The 17,665-nt window shown below is 39.4% G+C and overlaps 1 protein-coding gene across 2 annotated transcripts in view; it reads right to left on the reverse strand.

The window, feature by feature from the left end:
- The window catches only part of gabra5 (gamma-aminobutyric acid type A receptor subunit alpha5), a 98,994-nt gene that overhangs the window by 12,453 nt on the left and 68,876 nt on the right, over nucleotides 1–17,665 (reverse strand). For both annotated transcript variants that reach the window (XM_008107101.2, XM_003218770.4), the window contains exon 7: nucleotides 4,574–4,717. In XM_008107101.2, coding sequence (XP_008105308.1) covers nucleotides 4,574–4,717 — 144 coding nt within the window. The remainder of the gene's footprint in view (nucleotides 1–4,573; nucleotides 4,718–17,665) is intronic.

Consider the following 17,665-nt stretch of genomic DNA (forward strand, 5'->3'; position numbering starts at 1 on the left):
TTTAATGCAGGCCAAAGCTAGCTTCCAACTGTGGTGGCCAGTCAATAAACTGTCACAAGAAGCGTGTGAAAGAAAGCCCTTATTGTGCATCTGTGCTCTGTGGTATGTCATCACCACCCGAATCTCAAAGGTATTCCAGGATTTCCTATGTAATCATCTGCACAGTATGAACTCCCTGTGGCGCAATGGATTAAACCCTTGTGCCGGCAGGACTGCTGACTGAAAGGTCGGCAGTTTGAATCCGGGGAGCAGGGTGAGCTCCTGTCTGTCAGCTCTAGCTTCCCGTGCAGGGACATGAGAGAAGCTTCCCATAGGATGGTAAAACATCAAATATCCGACCATCCCCTGGGTAACCTCCTTACAGATGGTCAATTCTCTCACAGCAAAAGCAACTTGCAGTTTCTCAAGTCGCTCTTAACACAGAAAATAAAAATCTACACAGTGAAAACACTTTCTTCAATAATGCTTTGAAACTCCATTAAATGATCAGTGTAGATGTGCCCTTGAGCCAATTAACTGTTTTGTCTTCAGTTCCTGGCACAGCAAGTGAAATGTTTTTAAAAAGCAGAACAAAGGGAGGAGTAAAAGGAGTGAGGGGATTATTTTCACCCTTTGTTGCTGTTGTGACTACCAGGGCAATGTACCATCATAGTTAAAATAATACAATAAAAATAACAATCATATAAAAATATAATTAGAACAAATTCCAAAATAGGTCACCAAAACAATTAAAAAGGAAAAAAACAAACAAACAGAACAACCAATTAAATATTTTGGCATGAAAATGATTTCGAGTTGGTTCTGCAGCAGTCTCTATGTATCTTTTTCATGGTTTAAAATCAAAATTGCACACTTTTTATTGTTTGTTTTTTTAGAAAATAGGGAGGATTGCAGCAAAAAGGGAACAAACAAAACACAGATTTTTTTTCATAAATCCCGACTTGTTATTTTCACATTCTGTAGTTCCGTGGAAGGAAAGAACATCTTAGAAATCCGTTCACAAGTAACCCTGATTACAGGCCTCCTGTGAGCTTGATGAAGTCCAGAAAATCCATAGCCGACTGATGCTTTCCCTGTGTAAAATCGGATTTTTGTATTTTGCTAATCCCTGGTTACAATCTGTGTCCTGCTCTTTGTGATCCACCCTGCAATCTGACTCCAGTCTGCCCAGATGTAACCTGGGACATTAGCAAAAAGAAGAAGACACCAGGAAAAATAAGACCAGGAAGAAAAAACTTCTTGACATTGACAAACAAATCTGTCATTAGCTTAAACCTTAGGGAACCTCAGAGACAGCAACTTGGAGATTCTTCCTGAGAATGCATTGCTTCCTTGGGATTAGGTGAGCAAAGACCTTTGCGAGCACCAGTGACAACAAGCACCGGATCACCCTGAAGCAACCACCACTTGCTCTGGATTGCCATCCAGTGCCAAGGAGCTGCTGGGCACAATTCTGGGAGATGTCTCAGAACACCCTCTGGATTTTTCTCTTGGTTGTTTTGAAGGCGAGGGGAGAGCTGCCGTTTATTGCTGAAAACAATGCAGCGATGATGGTGAACTGGTAAGGAACTCTCCAAATTGACAGCATTTTTTGCTTTTACTAGCCCATGCCTTTTCTTCTATACAAAGTTTATTCTTGTGACTTCTGGAATTGTTCTCCTTTCTGCCCCATTCCCTGCATCTCGCAAAAAACAAAACAAACAAACCTGTGGCTTTTGAGTTCTGTTGTAGGATTTTCTTGTTGTGTGGAGCATTGAATGTATATACACAGTAAAGGGAGGAGAGAGAAAAGAATCAATAGTGCAATGGCTACTCTGCTTGTATCAAGGAAATGGTAAAGTTTATGTTGTCAGTTAAAAAGTAGCCCTGCTACCATGTTTGAAATTGTTTGGACTAGAAAAGAAGGTTAGGTTCTTGGTAATAAAGTTTAGAGATCTGTTTGTTTCTTTGCTGAACAGAAATGAATTGCAGCACAGGAGTTCCTTTATTTTTCCACAACCATGTGCGTTTGTGTACATGTGTGCACCTCCTTCTCTATTTTTAAAAACTGCTTAAATGTCCCTTCTTGTGTTGTAGTAAGAGGCAGTTTGCATCTTTTCCTTCTATAGCCTCCTGCTGGTTTCTCCTAAGAGCCCGGGCCATTAATGCAGCAAAGTGTTCCCTTAGGGCTCCTTCTTCTCTCTGTTGGCACTCCCATGAAGTCTCTGGAGAAAGGCACTGCTTGAGGCCACCTTTTCTTTTCCCTTTTCTTTCCCTTTTTCTTCCCCCTCCTCCTTCTCCCCAAGCCTGGGAAATGCTTTGTTTCTAATTATCGGAGACCTCAGCTTCCACCTCATTACCAGAAGCAAGGCAAGTGTATTATGTAACTCTGTAGGAGCTTCTGTCTGCAGCCCCATGTGACTCTCGGGCTTGAGTGAGCCCCACTCACTTCAGCCGTGTCCCCTCCTCTCTCCATATGTGCCCCTTCCAATTGCGGCACCAGGTTGCCCTGACACAGAAGCCTGTAGTCGAGGGGAGGGGGGGCTCACGTGGGTGGCTGGGCCACGATTAAAGCTTCTTTGCTTCCCTAATGCTGCCACATCTGGCGCCTCTACTTCCAGTTAGGGAGGAAATGGGAACCCTTAGGGTTAGCACCTCCTTTCAGGCCACGTGGTTCCCTGGACACTCTGTGCAAAGCCAGGCAACAGCTGCCACTTTCCCTCCTCTTAACCCCCCCCCCCCCCCCCAATGCTTTCATCAAACAAATCATTTTAAAGCTCTGAGAGGGATAGATCAAGTGTGTGTAGGCGGATGTTTGCCTCCTGTGAGGAAATAAGCCAGCACTAGCAAGAGGGAGGCCTCTGCAAATGCAGGAGCCTCCATACCATGTCCCCAATTCCCCTTCGGAGATCAAGCAGTGTACGTGGGGTGTACATGTGTGTGTACCTTTCCTAGCACCAGTTATGTGGGGCTGGTGCTCTTCCTTTTCTCCTCCTTTCCTTCTTCTTCCTGACAATGACTCTGTGCCTTTAAAACAAAATCTGCACAAAGGCAGAAATTAACAGATGCAGCTTTCCCCAGGAACAGGCCTGCAGGAACAGAACACCTGCAAAATATTTTGCTGCCCATTTATCAGTTAAAAATATTCTTTGGGTCATGGAGGAGGAGCAAGTTGAACAAATATTAAAATTTATCTTTTTGTATTCGGATGTCTTAATTTTCAGAGCATGTTTCTAATTCTTGATTGTCATCTCACAGACTATTCATGAGAGAGGCCTTTTTTTCCTATCATCCATCCCATTACATGTTTGTAATGCCTTCAAACTGTTACTCCCATCAGCTCTTGGTAGTATAGTCAATGGTGAGGGATGCTGGGAGCTGTACTACAACAACAATTGGAGAATTACTTTCTGGTCTAAAACAAAATGTGTGAGTGGTCTCTACCTGTGATGACCCAATTTCTCCTTTCTTTTAAGAGAAAGGAAAACATGTTGATCATGCCAAAGGACAGGTGTGGAACACATACATTGGATTAGCAAAATGTGCACATAGGCTGCAGGTAGTCTCTGGACTGAATTTTTGAGCCCCATGGAATTTTTGGTGCATGTTTCAGACATTTTTATCACCAAAAACAAACAAAAATCCCATCAAACACTCAAGATTTTCAGCACCATAAAGACAGAACCCCAGAAATGCAAGCTGACTTCAATACCTTTATTTTTATTAGAGACCTCCTTAAAATGGTAGCAAGAAGTGATCAACTTAACCTTCAGTCACCATTTTGGGAAGAACTTGGACCGGAATAGAATAATTTGTGACCACAGTTGTAAAGGTCCAGTCCACAGGGGGGTTGGAAGGAGGCAAATGATCCCTGCACAGTTATCCACCTCTGACCTACATGTTCCTCACTCAAGTGCTACAGTGATGATGACTTGAGCAGAGTGGATGAGTCACCACTTCACAAACACAATCTCTTAATGGAGAGTTCCTATCTTTGGTCCAACATCCAGACTCAGTCAACAAAGTTAGTAAGCTGGTTTCTCGGAAATTAGACTCTAAAACCTCTGGAGGCCCAACACTACTGTTCTATATCACCTTTTCCTACCATATGAGTGATCAAGCAATGCACATGCACTGATAGATCAGAGTCACAAAGAGCCATCAGGACATAATGATTTGAGAGCTGGACTCGAAAGACCTTGGTTCGAATCCCTGCTTGGCCATACAAACCCACTGGTTGATGTTGAGAAAGTCACACTCTCTCAGCCTCTAAGGGAGGCAAAGCAACTCCCCTTGAACAAAACGTGATAAGTAAACCCCATGATAGTTTTGCCTTAGAGTTGTCTTAAGCTGGAAATGACTTGAGGACACACAGCAATAGCAATAACAGCAGTAACAACAACAATAGAGCCACAAATGAAACATTCATTAAAGAACCAGGAAGGGGAGCATTACTTTAGCCACATAGGAAATCCAAGTATAAACCAAAAAGCACTGGCAAGCTATTCTAAAAATGTGAAAGACATATCAGTTCTGTCTAACGATGAAACTAGAAGTTTGTTATTGTCTAGTGTTATTGAAAAGATACACTCACCTGTGCTGGTACTGATGTTTTCCGAATCTACACTTTGTCCCATTAGGTGATACTGGTTAAGCCTAGACCCATCTTCTGCTACCACCACAGATGTGGCTGGTGTGTTAGTCCACACATAGATCACTTCTGAATTGGGATAAGCATCTGTAAAGGAGTGGAGGAAAGAAAATATAGTAATATATATAATAATAAATCTGCACAAGGATATTGTATGGGAAGTAGGCCTCAGTTTATTAAAAATATAGGCTCCAAAAATGCCTGTATCAGGATTTCATCCTGGGACAGCTGAAGCAATAATAAAAAATGAAGATCTGTGGGATGACCAGATGAACTCTCATGTGTCAGGGGACAAAAAAAAAAAACCTGTTGAAAGAGAGCCCTTAGCTCCGGCAACCCCCTCCTCTCTTTTGCCATTAGCTAAACATGGATTAACAACAATAATAGTGGCACACATATTTACCATTTAAATAGGTATTCTATATCTAGGTGTAACATTCATAAAAGTAGTAGGCCCTCTACAGTATATCTATGGATTTTCCTTCCACTGATTCAACCGCCTATGGCTTGAAAATATTTTTTAAATACCCCACATTTTGCCATTTTATATAAAGGACAGCATTCTACTGCACTACTGTATATAATAGAACTTTATATTTGATGGATTTTAGTATTCATGAGGGTCTTGGAAAAACCCCAGTGGATAGCAAGAGCCCACTGTCCCATAAAGTTGAACTGTGGTATTTTCTCTTTCTCGGGTCAGAAAGAGAACTTACCTGAGAAATAATAAATCCTATGGATTTAATCATTTAGTAAACTGGCAAAAACAAGAAATAATTGCATTCATTTATTACTTAATTCTTACACCGAAACCCATTTCCACTTATATTTAACTCATGTATTTCTTTAAAAAAATTAATTGGATGACATCTCCTAGAATCCCACAGTTATGACCACTGTTGTAGTCCAAAAATGTAACAAGCTCTGCACTAGATTTACACGGTACAAGATAATTGCATTCTATTCCTGGCCTGGAGATCTCTCTGTAAGACAGTTTCATGTCATTGGGAGAGGAGGGGAAAGCTTTCATTGAATTTGTTTTAGGATAAAATTATAATCAATGCAAACAGGAGAGAATATCGTATGTCAGATCTACACAGCTTGCAATCCAACTTGGCTTCTAAGGCCTTATAGGGCCAGAAAGAGATGGGAGCGGACCTTTCTTTCACTCTACAATGTAATGTGCAAATAGAATAGTAGTGGGGCAGTAGGGAAGTGAGGGATGGGTGGAAATGGAAGGCCTCTGAACAGATGGGCTGGACTGGGTTGATGTTTCAATTTTTCCATGCATGTTCCTGAAATGCTTACTTATACCTGAGAACTGTGATAGTGGGAATTCTTTTAGCTAGCTGGTGACCTATGGAAGGGAAGGCACCACAGGTTAAGGTGGTGAGTTGCTACACCATCAAACTTAGCCACATTGGTATGTCTGAAGTTCAGTCTTCTACTTTAATGGTAGGATCATTGCTGTACCCATCCTAACCATCAAAGTCTGGGTATTATCACTTTAAGTAGATGCCTGAGCAAGGCCAAACAAATATGGTTGATTGTTGTATACAGTGGATGGTGTGTCCTTTCTTGCTTCAGTGGTGGCCCAAACTATGCAACACCAACTTTGAATTTTTAAAAAATTCTCTTGTAACTGCCTTGGGTCTGTGCTCAGAGAATGGTGGGATATAAATTTCTCAAATAAATAAATAAACATGGCCCAGAAGCCATGTTCAAAATCCCATCTTGGAAAAAATCCAACACTTGTTTACTGTCTGTCCAGGGCTGCAAAAACTAGCACTGTCAAACACCTAATAGGTTGTCTTAAGCATGGACTACATTTGGTTTGGTAGATCACAAATTACAGAGGACTGATTTCAAGTGGTGAAATAAGCATAAAGTATATGTATCAAGTAATAATTTAGAAGAGTTAATTAATATGCTATAAGCCTTGCATAGAAGTTCAAGCTGTTTAAAAGTGGGGGAGTGAATAGCATATTTCCTAAAAAGGTTGTACAGAGTCATAAACAAAGGAGCTACCGCTGCTGTCACCTCAGGATTTCATTATGCGATTTCATATAATTTGAGAGGCTATTTAATAAACCAACCTATACTATCTTGAAAGTTGTGAGGGAAAAACATTGGCAATCTCTCTTGATACCTGCTTACTTACCATACAAGCTTTTCTAGAGATAATTACAATACAAAGCTGTTCTCTGTATTAGTTTTGCATTTCCTGAATGGTGAGGAAAAAATAATATAGTATGCACTAGTCAAAATACTTACAGATATATTTCCTGGTTTTTAAATTAAAGCTACTATTTTGTTGCTTTCTAATAAGGCATTGCAATTGATGTAGCACTAGAAGAAAAAGCACAAGCAGTGGCAGCATTCTACTAGTGGGTACATGTTTCACTAGATATTGCAAAAAAGTTATAATTAAGAGCCCTGCGACACAGGAAAGAATGCGCTGGGAACTGGAGTTTAAAACTTTGTGCATTTGGTGCCCACACCGGGGGCTTGCCTTTTTGGTGAGGGGTCCTCACATTCCTTCCCATGCTGAACCACTGGCCACTTGCCCTATCTCACCCCCTTTACAGAGCCCTTAGAAGCCTCCAAGCTGGGTAACAGCAAGGAAAGGGAGTGGGGGAGAAGAGGATGTGAGACGACTGCTGCTGAGATTGCAGAAGCTGATCTCAGGAGCAGTCTCCACAGGCCCCACACCTCCAAAGGTCCATATCCTAGTGTGGTTCGGATCTTTGGTAGTGTTATTATAACCTGGAATAAACTTGGATTATCATGCATTTGGACATTTTGATGCTTCATGATAATCAGCCTCCCACACTGTGTTTTAGGGCTGTGTAGATGAGGCCAAAGTTAGACAGAGTGCAAGCATCACCTGACATAAAGAAACTGTCTTGAGTTACAAAGTTTCCATGCAATGGCTTGCATCACTGGGATTTGACCATTGTATGCATATTACCTATATGAAGGACAAAAGCAAAGTATCTCTAAGCAAGAGAAGCTTTGCTTCCACGGATGGACAACATTAATAATAAATATTTATTTATATCCCACCCCCTCTCCCCAAGGGGATTCAGGGCACAACCCTGTGTGATTATCTTAAAGGCAATGAACTAAAATCATGTTATCCCTTCTACCCCTTCTGTGGATTACAAGTCAAAATTCATAAAAATGGTTTCATGTAAGATATCTGTAATGCATACAACAGCCTAAATTCAAATCGTTTGACCCAGAAGTTCTTAAACCCTGGTCCATATAATGGCGGGAGGTCTTTGTATATTTCAAGGGGTCTGTGAAGGAACCACATAAAGCCTTTGGCTAGTAAATTGCAGATTTGATTATTTACAGATGTGATTGAAAATGTTCTTTCTAAGAATCCTCAGATCCTCTAATATGATTCTATGGTCAACTTCCTCTTGTCATGCTGAAGGAGCTAGAGATTTCTAGAAGGAACACCTCTGTAGGAATCTCAATGTACTCTAATGAGATTCTCTGATCTGTTTCCTATGAATGTTGCCCATAGTGCCATGCTAGAAGATATAGACATTCCTAGATAGGTTCAAAAAAAGAGTCATTTATTTTATTTGTGGTTTTTGCCTTTCATAGGGGTCCTGTGCCTCTAGCCCCAGTGAATGAATATGTTGGCCATATCAGATTCTCAGGTCCCTTCTACACTGCCTTATAAAATCCAGAGTATCTCCTTTGGACTGGATTATATGGCAGTGTAGACTCATATAGCCACTTTGAGTCCCCTTCGGGGGATATAAAGTGGGGGCTATAAATAAATATAATAATAATAATATAATCTGGTTCAAAGCAGATAATGTAGAGTATCTGCTTTGATAATCTGGATTACATGGCAGTGTAGAAGGGGCCTCAGTTGGGATCCATGGCCCCAAAGTCATTAACTCTGTAACCACTGGTCTGTCAATACTATAAAGCATAACAAGCATATCAAGAAAACTGCATTAGTCTGATGTTATTTGATGTAATAAATCTGAAGATTGGGTTTGGAAAAGACCTGGAACACTAGAGTAGCAATGCTACCTTTCAGGGCCACTCAACTCAGAGCAGAAAGTTTCATTTTGAACCAAGTATTTTTAGATTTGATAAAGCAGAAAGCCTCAATCCAGAAAAGAAACTGGAAAAATTGTTTCTTTGCAAATGTACCCCTCCTGCTTTTTTTTCTTTTTCGTTTTAGAAGGACATAGTGCTGGAAACCTATGGAAGTGCTATGAATGAAACTGAAAGATCATCAGTGTTTGGAAAAGCTATTTGTGTGCACTAAGCTTCCAGAATCCCTTAGCCAGCATGACTAACACCGGTCATCTTGACTGAGGATTCTGGGACTTGCAATGTAATGTTGCTGCTGTTTCTTGCTGCTATATCAAGGCAGCGAAAAACAATACATTAAAATACAACAGATTAGATACTCAACACCAGTTAAAACACACATTAGTTAACAATTCATAACATCAGTTAAAAGAACATATAAAACCAAATACCTATTTTTTTTAAAAACAGACAACCCATACTTGTCTGTTTTACAACTCTCTGGATATGTCTGCTGGAATAATCATTTAAAATTCAGGCAGCTCCCGAGCAACAATAATTTATCCATACATTGGTTGTGCAGATGTCTGTATACAACTGGATTTCTTTTTAATAAGATACAAATGCACTTGAATATGTCTGAGGCCCTTGCAACCTTGGTGGACCAAGCAATAAAATAACACTTTTTTTGGTTAGCCTCCTGACCATACATTTCCCATTTTTCTGATTGAGAAGAAGGTCATTTGCATTTTCTGCAAGTACATATTCTCCTCTAAATAAATTGTAATCCTTCACACAGTTTTAACATTAAAATTTTCATTTTTCCCAAAACCAAAGTTGACTTTCAATCATGTTTTGTTGGTGGTGTTGTTGTGGCATTCTGTGAGGCCCCTGGAGCATTGGTTTTTAAAATCTGCTGCACTTGACCGCTTCGGCTTTACAGTCTTCAGCTGTATTTCTTACCGACCTACTTCAAGTGTACAGTTTCTTTCCAACAAGTCACTGATCTCTATGGGTCTGTTTCTTACTGAAGCATAAAGCTCTAACACATTACACTCAAATTCTAAATGCTGTAAGTGCCAGTAATATCACCATTCATGCCCACAGGACTTGTTCTAAGCATATAAATAAGCACACCTCTACCATCACTACTAACCACAGTTGTATGAATGCGAGCAATAATTTTAGCATTTCAAGCACTTCAAATATTCAAAGCATTCCCACAAATTATTGCCATAATTCTTAGAATAAATTACACAGGAAGAGCACTATTATTATCCCCATTTTATGGTGGTATGAAAAAGAAAATGGTTTGATATCCCATTTGTCATTACTAAAAAGTTTGCTTTGTTACTAATGTACAAAAAAGATTATTCATGTGAACAAAACCAATTCATTTAATTACACATTTATTTCTATATAATTTTCATGTATGCTGGTAGTGATGGTGGACTTGATTTTGAATACTGTCTCTCAGCAGCCATCACAGTATTTTCATTCAATGCAGTAAACGTGTTGTTCCAAGACATTGTTGGGGAAAATGATAGCAACCACCACAAAATGCCCAATGTCTCAAATGCTGTCATAGGGTTTCATTTTCTGTTCTTGGAATGCCATGGAAAAGGTAAAAAATCCAATACATCCTGGAAAAATATAATGGCTTCCAAGAAGAGACAAAAGCTGAGTACCATCAACACTACTTTGAATGAGACATGAGCAAGATACTGCTAGAGTACTCCTAAGTGCTTTGATGGTGTTTCTCTGCATGGCAGGGGAATTGACTTGATAGCCCTTGTGGTCTCTTCTATTTCTAGGATTCTATGACTCATGACAATATGTTCATAGTAAATAGAATTTGACCAAATAATTCTTATTTGGTTCAATTTTGTATTCACTGTAAATCCCAAGCCTTGCTACAAGAGCCTCCACCTCCATGGGAGTTAGTAGAGAAGCACCTCTGCAAAAGTAGAAAAAACATGATTTAAAAGAGCACTATTTTTTTTTACTTCAAAGGACACTTCTCTAGCAATCTCTAGGTTCTCCAGGACAACTTCACGGTCAGCTTTCACTGGAAGATGACCAAAGAGTCATTCTGGATGACATAGAGAGTCCTATAGAGAATATATTAGTCAAATCCATAATTAATCAAATCCTCAAAGGTTAAACCCCAAATGTGGAGGACCAACTGATAAGCCTAAGGTACAGTGACTTGTCTAAGTTTATCTTGTCAGCTTGAGGCTTACATTTGGCCTTCTCAGCTCCTAATGTGCATTCACATGCTACAGATATAACCATTATCGGATGTTTGTTCATGGTACAAATTCCATTGTATAAACGGTCCAGTGACATAATTTTTCCCATGCAACTGATATTGTATATCTGGTACCAATTGCAAAGTAAAGACACATACTATTCTCTTGTCGATATAGTTGCATTGTACACATGCAGCCTTCAGTCGCAATGGCACAAAGCAGAGAAGTGGTTCTTCTCAGGCAGCTTTGTCTAAAAAGGGTCTTAAGAAAATCGGCTTTGAGACTTCCACTGATTTTGCTCTCTCCGTGTGTATAATTCATCCCGATCTAATGTACATCCAGCTTAAAACAGGAATGGAGAACCTTTCACCCTCCAGATATTTTGGGTTTCAACACTCAAAAGCCTCAGGCAGCCTGGCCAGTGGCAAGAAATGGTGGACTTGTAGCCCCAAATGCCCAGAGATTCCCACTTCTGTATTTTAAAATGAATCTTTTTCATTGATATGGAAAATTAAGCTTGCTGAAATCCCATCTAAAATAATCAAAGAATTTATTTATCTACTAGAGGCACCTGCAGGATCATTTTAGATGTAGAAAGGTTTAATTAATTGTTTTGAAAAGCTTTTTATTAATTTGTTGTAATAGTATTTTAATTTATTTGTTGTAATACTCATACAAGTTTAATTCCATTTTAATATTTCTCTTTGGATGTTTTTAATTGTATTGCTTTTTAAGTGTAAAACCAGTTTGGTAAAAAATAATGGCTTACACATTTTGCCAAAGAGTAAAAATAAATACATCATCGTGTTGTAGAAGGCTTTCATGGCCGGGATCACAGGGTTGTTGTACGTCTTTTGGGCTGTGTGGCCATGTTCCAGAAGTATTTCTGGAACATGGCCACACAGCCCGAAAGACGTACAACAACCCTGAAATACATCATCACTATTATTATTCCTTTAAAAAGTCTAAATAATGTTTGTCCTCCCACTTTTTCAGATGCTTTCAAAATGTTCCAGTTTCACTCCCCCCCTCCCCATCTTCAGTTTTCTTACTGTATATACTTATGTATAAGTAACTCAACTTCTTGTATAAGTAGAGGGCAGGTTTGGGGTTCAAAATCAGGGATTTTTATATCACTTGTGACAGAGAGTATGGGGTAGGGGGGCAGGTAAGTATTTTAGATTTTACCAGCAGATCACATTTTTTTGCCACTACTCCGAAGATAGGTCCTTTAAAAATAAGAATTAAGGTACAGTGCTTACATTGATACATTGATAATTCCATCCAAATTTTTGGATTAATTTCTCAAAGCTTATGCAAGGTGGGCCAAAGGTCACAAAAACATTTAAATATTTAATAAGTCCTTTATTTTTGTTTTTAATTTACAATACCAGAGCATCATATACAGTTTATATAGCAAATAAAATAAAATTACATCTAAAATCCTTTCAAAAAACATTTTCAAAAGTTGATTAAAACATCAGATGCCTTTGTGACTTTTTGGACCACCCTGTACATACATTGAAAGATCCTGTAAACAGAGTTCAAAATCTAAGTAGGGGGGAAAGGAGAAAATAGGCAGATGAAGCAAAATGCTTCAGCTCCTCCTCACACATGTCCTCTTCCTCATTAAGAACCATTGCCACTTTAACCACATGGCTGTGGCTTCATCACATATGCCCTGATTTTCATCTATGAAATGTTGGATAGTATCCTTGGGGATCCTCCTCTATTTTCTCCCTGGTCACAGTCGCACCTCTGCTGATGCCGGCATGGGGTGCCCACAGTGTCCGGGAGCTGGATCAAGGTTATCTCACCCAACAGGACTGTTTAGATTCTGACCCATCAGGGCCAAAGTGTGTTATTGCCTCTGAGGTTTCCAGGGTCAGTACGGAACATTTCTGCAATAACTAGCTGGTGAAGATGAATCCTATGTGTTGAGTATTTCTGAATTATTTGTTTGTTTGTTTTTGTAATTAAAGCCTTGATTAGGAAAAATGCTGCAATATATATATTTTTTCTACATTGTGCTGATATATGGGGACACCACAATTGAAAAATTGAGGAGAAGGACATTTGTGAGCTTTCTTTATCCCTATTAAACTAAACAGTTTTCTATTCTTATAGAATAGCACTCCCATGCTATGCAAGATTGCACTGCATCATTGGACTTGCAGTCAGGCTTCTGTTCTCAAGTAATCGTCCCTTCAATAATTTCTCAGTTGAATTTTGGTTTTGAATATGGGTATGAATAAAAGTAAAGTATGTGCCTTCAAGTAATCTGTTGACATATGCTAATAATATATAATTACAAGGGTTTTCTTGGACAAGGAATAGTCAGTAGTTTGTCATTACCTTCATCTCAATACAGCCTGCACTATGGGATGTCAGCTAGCAGTCCCCTTCAGAGCACGAATCATGCCTGCCCCTGCTTAGCTTCTGAAATACATTGAATGTTGGTACCTATACATATATAAAAAGGGCTAGGCATGATGGAGCTGTGTCTCAATTTCTCTCTCCCCCCATAGCTGGGCAGTGGCAGTTGAAGTGGGGAAGGGTATTCTGTTAGCTTCTATGCATATCAATGATAGATCTGAGATTGCCTCTTTTTATCTCCTTCCATGGCCAGGACAGTTGGGATACAGGGAGAGTCTTTTATTGGCTTCTTCTGAGCTTAGAGCAGGCATGGGCAAACTTGGGCCCTCCAGATGTTTTGGACTTCAACTCCCACAATTCCTACCAGCCTACAAGGCAATGGCAGTTGAGATAGAGTGAGAGCATTTCATTTGCTTCTGGGCATAGGCATTGTGGAATTCTGCTTGCTTAGTCTTCTCAGGCCTTCCATTCCTTTCCCTTCCCTTCCTTTTGCTCACTTATGTTAATATTTATACTGGTGCATTTATTTTTGGATACGACATTTGATCTGGAATGAATGTGAAAATTGATTCTGAACTGTGCTTTGAGGACGGCTGTGTAATTACCTCTCAAAGGAAAGCAGCCGGAATCAGTTATTTCAGCCGCTATTGTTTTCCTTTTGTGTGCTCTCCTGCTCAGCTTGTCGACTTATTGTCACTATAAATCTTCCCTTGAAAAGGGCCATGGTGGTTGAGCATTGTAAGAGGACTATTTTTGAGTAGCATCATTAGAAGCTGAATCTAACGAGACTGGAGGTCTTGTAAGCAAGACAACAGAACGCTGACTTAAAAGCCAAGCCAAAAGTGGCAGACCTATTTGATAGAGCCAAGAATTCAAAATCATTTCACTTTGTCGTGATGTTAACAAAAAAGGACTGTTCTCTTGTGTTTAAAGAATGCATTAAGGAAAAAGATACATTATACACCCATAGTCTACAAAATATCTTAATTTGCATATTACATAAAAATCTGTCAAACGTCTACACATATAGGATTTAACAAATTTTCCTACAGTGCCATAATCACATGCAGGATTAGAAGAAGGGAGTTGCAAAGAATCAGAAAATGATTCATCCTAATCTCCAAACCCAATTGTTTCTAAACTCACAGTCATCTCTATTAGTTGGTTGATCCTTGCAATCATAAGAAAAATAGAGACATGATGAAAATGAGCCTGATGATGTATCTGCACTACAATAAATATTATTTTCATACTGCTTTAACTGTTGTTGGTCCATTCAACAAAATCCTGAAATTTGTAGTTTTGGGAAATTTTCTGCTAGAAAGCTCCTGTGCATGTCTACAGAGAATTCTAAGCAGCTTTGCAAAGGAGAAGTCCCACAGTTTCCTAACACAGCAGTTAAAGGTAAAGGTTTTCCCCTGACATTAAGTCCAGCCGTGTCTGACTCTGGGAATTGGTGCTCATCTCCATTTCTAAACCGAAGAGTTGCCGTTGTCCGTAAACACCTCCAAGATCATGTGGCTGGCATGACTACATGGAGCGCCGTTACCTTCCCACTGGAGTGGTACCTATTGATCTAATCACATTTGCATGTTTTTGAACTGCTAGGTTGGCAGTAAAACAATGTAATATAGATCCACCCTGAGTCTTACAGAAGTTCTGTATCCCCACAAGCACTTGCCTTTTCAACATTACAAGTGTATGAACCAGTCCATGTTTTCTGATATGCTGGGTGGAGGAGTTTCTCTATGTCCACAACCCTCACAGGTACATCTGGTGGGAACACAGGGGGGAGCCTTCTCAGGGCCCTTCTACACTACCATATAATCAAGAATATCAAGGCAGATAATCCAGATTATTTGCTTTGAACTGTATTATCTAAGTCTACACTGCCATACAATCCTGTTCAAAGCACATAATCTGGACTTTGTACAGCTGTGTAGAAGGGGCCTCATGGCTATCCCCAGTTTGTGAAACTCCTTTCCAGGCATTTGATGATGTAAAGCCACTCCTACCAAAATAAAGTGCCAGATCTTGCTAATTGTTGTACTGGGGTGCTTCTGTGTGCCTACGTGTTTAATAATATATGTTTAATCTGATTTCAGTTTTGGGTAGCTTAATCTCATTTTAGCTTTCATTACTTATGGATTTTTGATTTGCTGTGACGTGTTTTGAGTCCCAACTGGGAAGAAGGCAGGATAGAAATAATCATAACAGCAGTGGCAGCAACAACACAATCAGAAGAAGAAAGAGGCAAAAATACAATGTACAATGAACAATATACTGGAACCATGCTGAGGTGATAAGATTTTAGAGTTGGAAACAACAGCAAAAAAGTCTGTGTCCAAACTCAGACATTTCCTTCCCACTCTTACACACGTTGAACAACAAATGAGTTCACAAGTAAATGGAACGTAGCCCTGGCTTCATGCTTCCCTGATCAGCCTGTCTAATTATTAGCAAGTGAAACTCTTAACAGAGGATGGCCACTTAACAGGGGTTATTTTTGCCTTTTTTGAATAATTTCACTGCTTTCCAATTTGTTTCTGAGCACAAATCAAGGTACCAAGTTTGATCTTAATTATACACCTGCTAAGCACTTTTCACCACAGAGCAGATTCTTGTGGAGGGCTGCAAGTTCTCCTATGAATCTTTAAGATCTTTGCCAGATGCCTTGCTCGAGATTTCCATAATGTCTTAATTTCAACAGCCTGAACAGAAAAGTTGGTGTTCTAGACTTGTTTTCACGCTGACTGACATTGGATTTTTAGGCCAAAAAGTAACCTCCCCCATGGTCTTAGGACAACGATATAATGTTCCTTGTGGTGGTATCCAGAGATGTGGAAAATTGAAAATTTCCCACAATATGCACACAAACACAAATGTTTACCCATGGTTGTCTGGGCTACTCATATATTGCAGATAGTTCCTTTGATGGGCTAAATATAGGACACAAACATCTTGTTATTTTTCTGAGAATACAAACGTCAACAAACCTGTGTTCAGAGAAACAGACTAACAAAAGAACACCCTGCTTATTTCTTTTCACAAAATCTTATGCTTCCCAATCAGTCAGTAAGTAAAGACAAGATTCACACCTATGATTTGGCAAGATACAATGTTTTCTCAAGTTGAAATGCAACTGATGAGTGAGTGAGAGGAATGAAATTACAGCATAGTTATACCCCAGCAAAGGAACGTTCGACTGCTGTTACTAGGAATGTGACCTAGAATCAGTGTATATTCTGATGTAGCCATTGTTTGTTAAATGTCTATACAAGAGAACTGGTAGGGTACAATGTTTTGAGTGTTGGAGAAGTATTTGGGAAGCCCATTGTTCAAATACTTACTTGGCTGTGGAAACCCACTCACTGACTTAGACAATGGCAAACTTCATCTGAACAAATTTTGCTCAGAAAATCCCATGATTGCTTTACCCAAGGGTTTCCATAAATTGAAAATGGATTGAAGGTACACCATGGCAACATATGCTAGTCTCTTTACATCACTATACCAGAATAATCAGACAACTTTTTAGAGCATTTGAAAAATTCCCTGTTCTACTTTTTCTGGAAAACACATTATTATTATCTACTTCAGGAATGCTTTCCCCATGGAAATCTAGTTGAGTATCTTGCAAGCCATTAGACACCACTCAGAATGAAGTTCTCCTGTGCTTTTAGTGTGTTACATATTTGTTGTTGCTTTAACTGGTTTTGTTTTATTGCTACTTTTGCGTTCATTGATATATCTGCTTTTATTCCTCACTTCTGCTTTTACTGCTGCTCTAATGTGGATTGAGTATCTTGAGTTTAAATTGATGATTTTAATTTTTTTCCTGTGTTAGGCATCTTAGAAGCTTTTATGCTGAAAGGTAGGACACAAATGTTTTATAAAAATAGAAGTGAAAGGGTATCCTACTTTCAACTTTTTTCTCTACATGGTCATTGCAGGGATAACACAGAAAAATCTGCAATATTTATACAACCCAAGAACCTTAGCACTGGGTGGTTTTACCTCTTTACTGAAACTGGGATTGGGCAAAGGAGTCTTTATTTGCCATCTACCCAAAGTGGATTTCCTTTCTCTTTCCTAGAAGAAGTATATGGAACACAAAAAACTATGCTGGCTCAAAACTTCATGACTTCCATACAAGCTATCATAAATGCACCAGCATGAGAATCATGGAGCTGTATTCCACTTCTACCTTCTTGAGTGCATCCTATGAAATTCTGAGGCATTTGTAATAGGACAAGGCAATAGAGCTCCCTGGCTGAGCTCCCTGGCTTACCTAAACTAAATATCCCAGGAATCCACAGGATGCATCCATGGTAGTTATAAC

The sequence above is a fragment of the Anolis carolinensis genome, chromosome 3 (genome assembly GCF_035594765.1).
Source record: "Anolis carolinensis isolate JA03-04 chromosome 3, rAnoCar3.1.pri, whole genome shotgun sequence".
NCBI classification, from domain to species: Eukaryota; Metazoa; Chordata; class Lepidosauria; order Squamata; family Dactyloidae; genus Anolis; species Anolis carolinensis.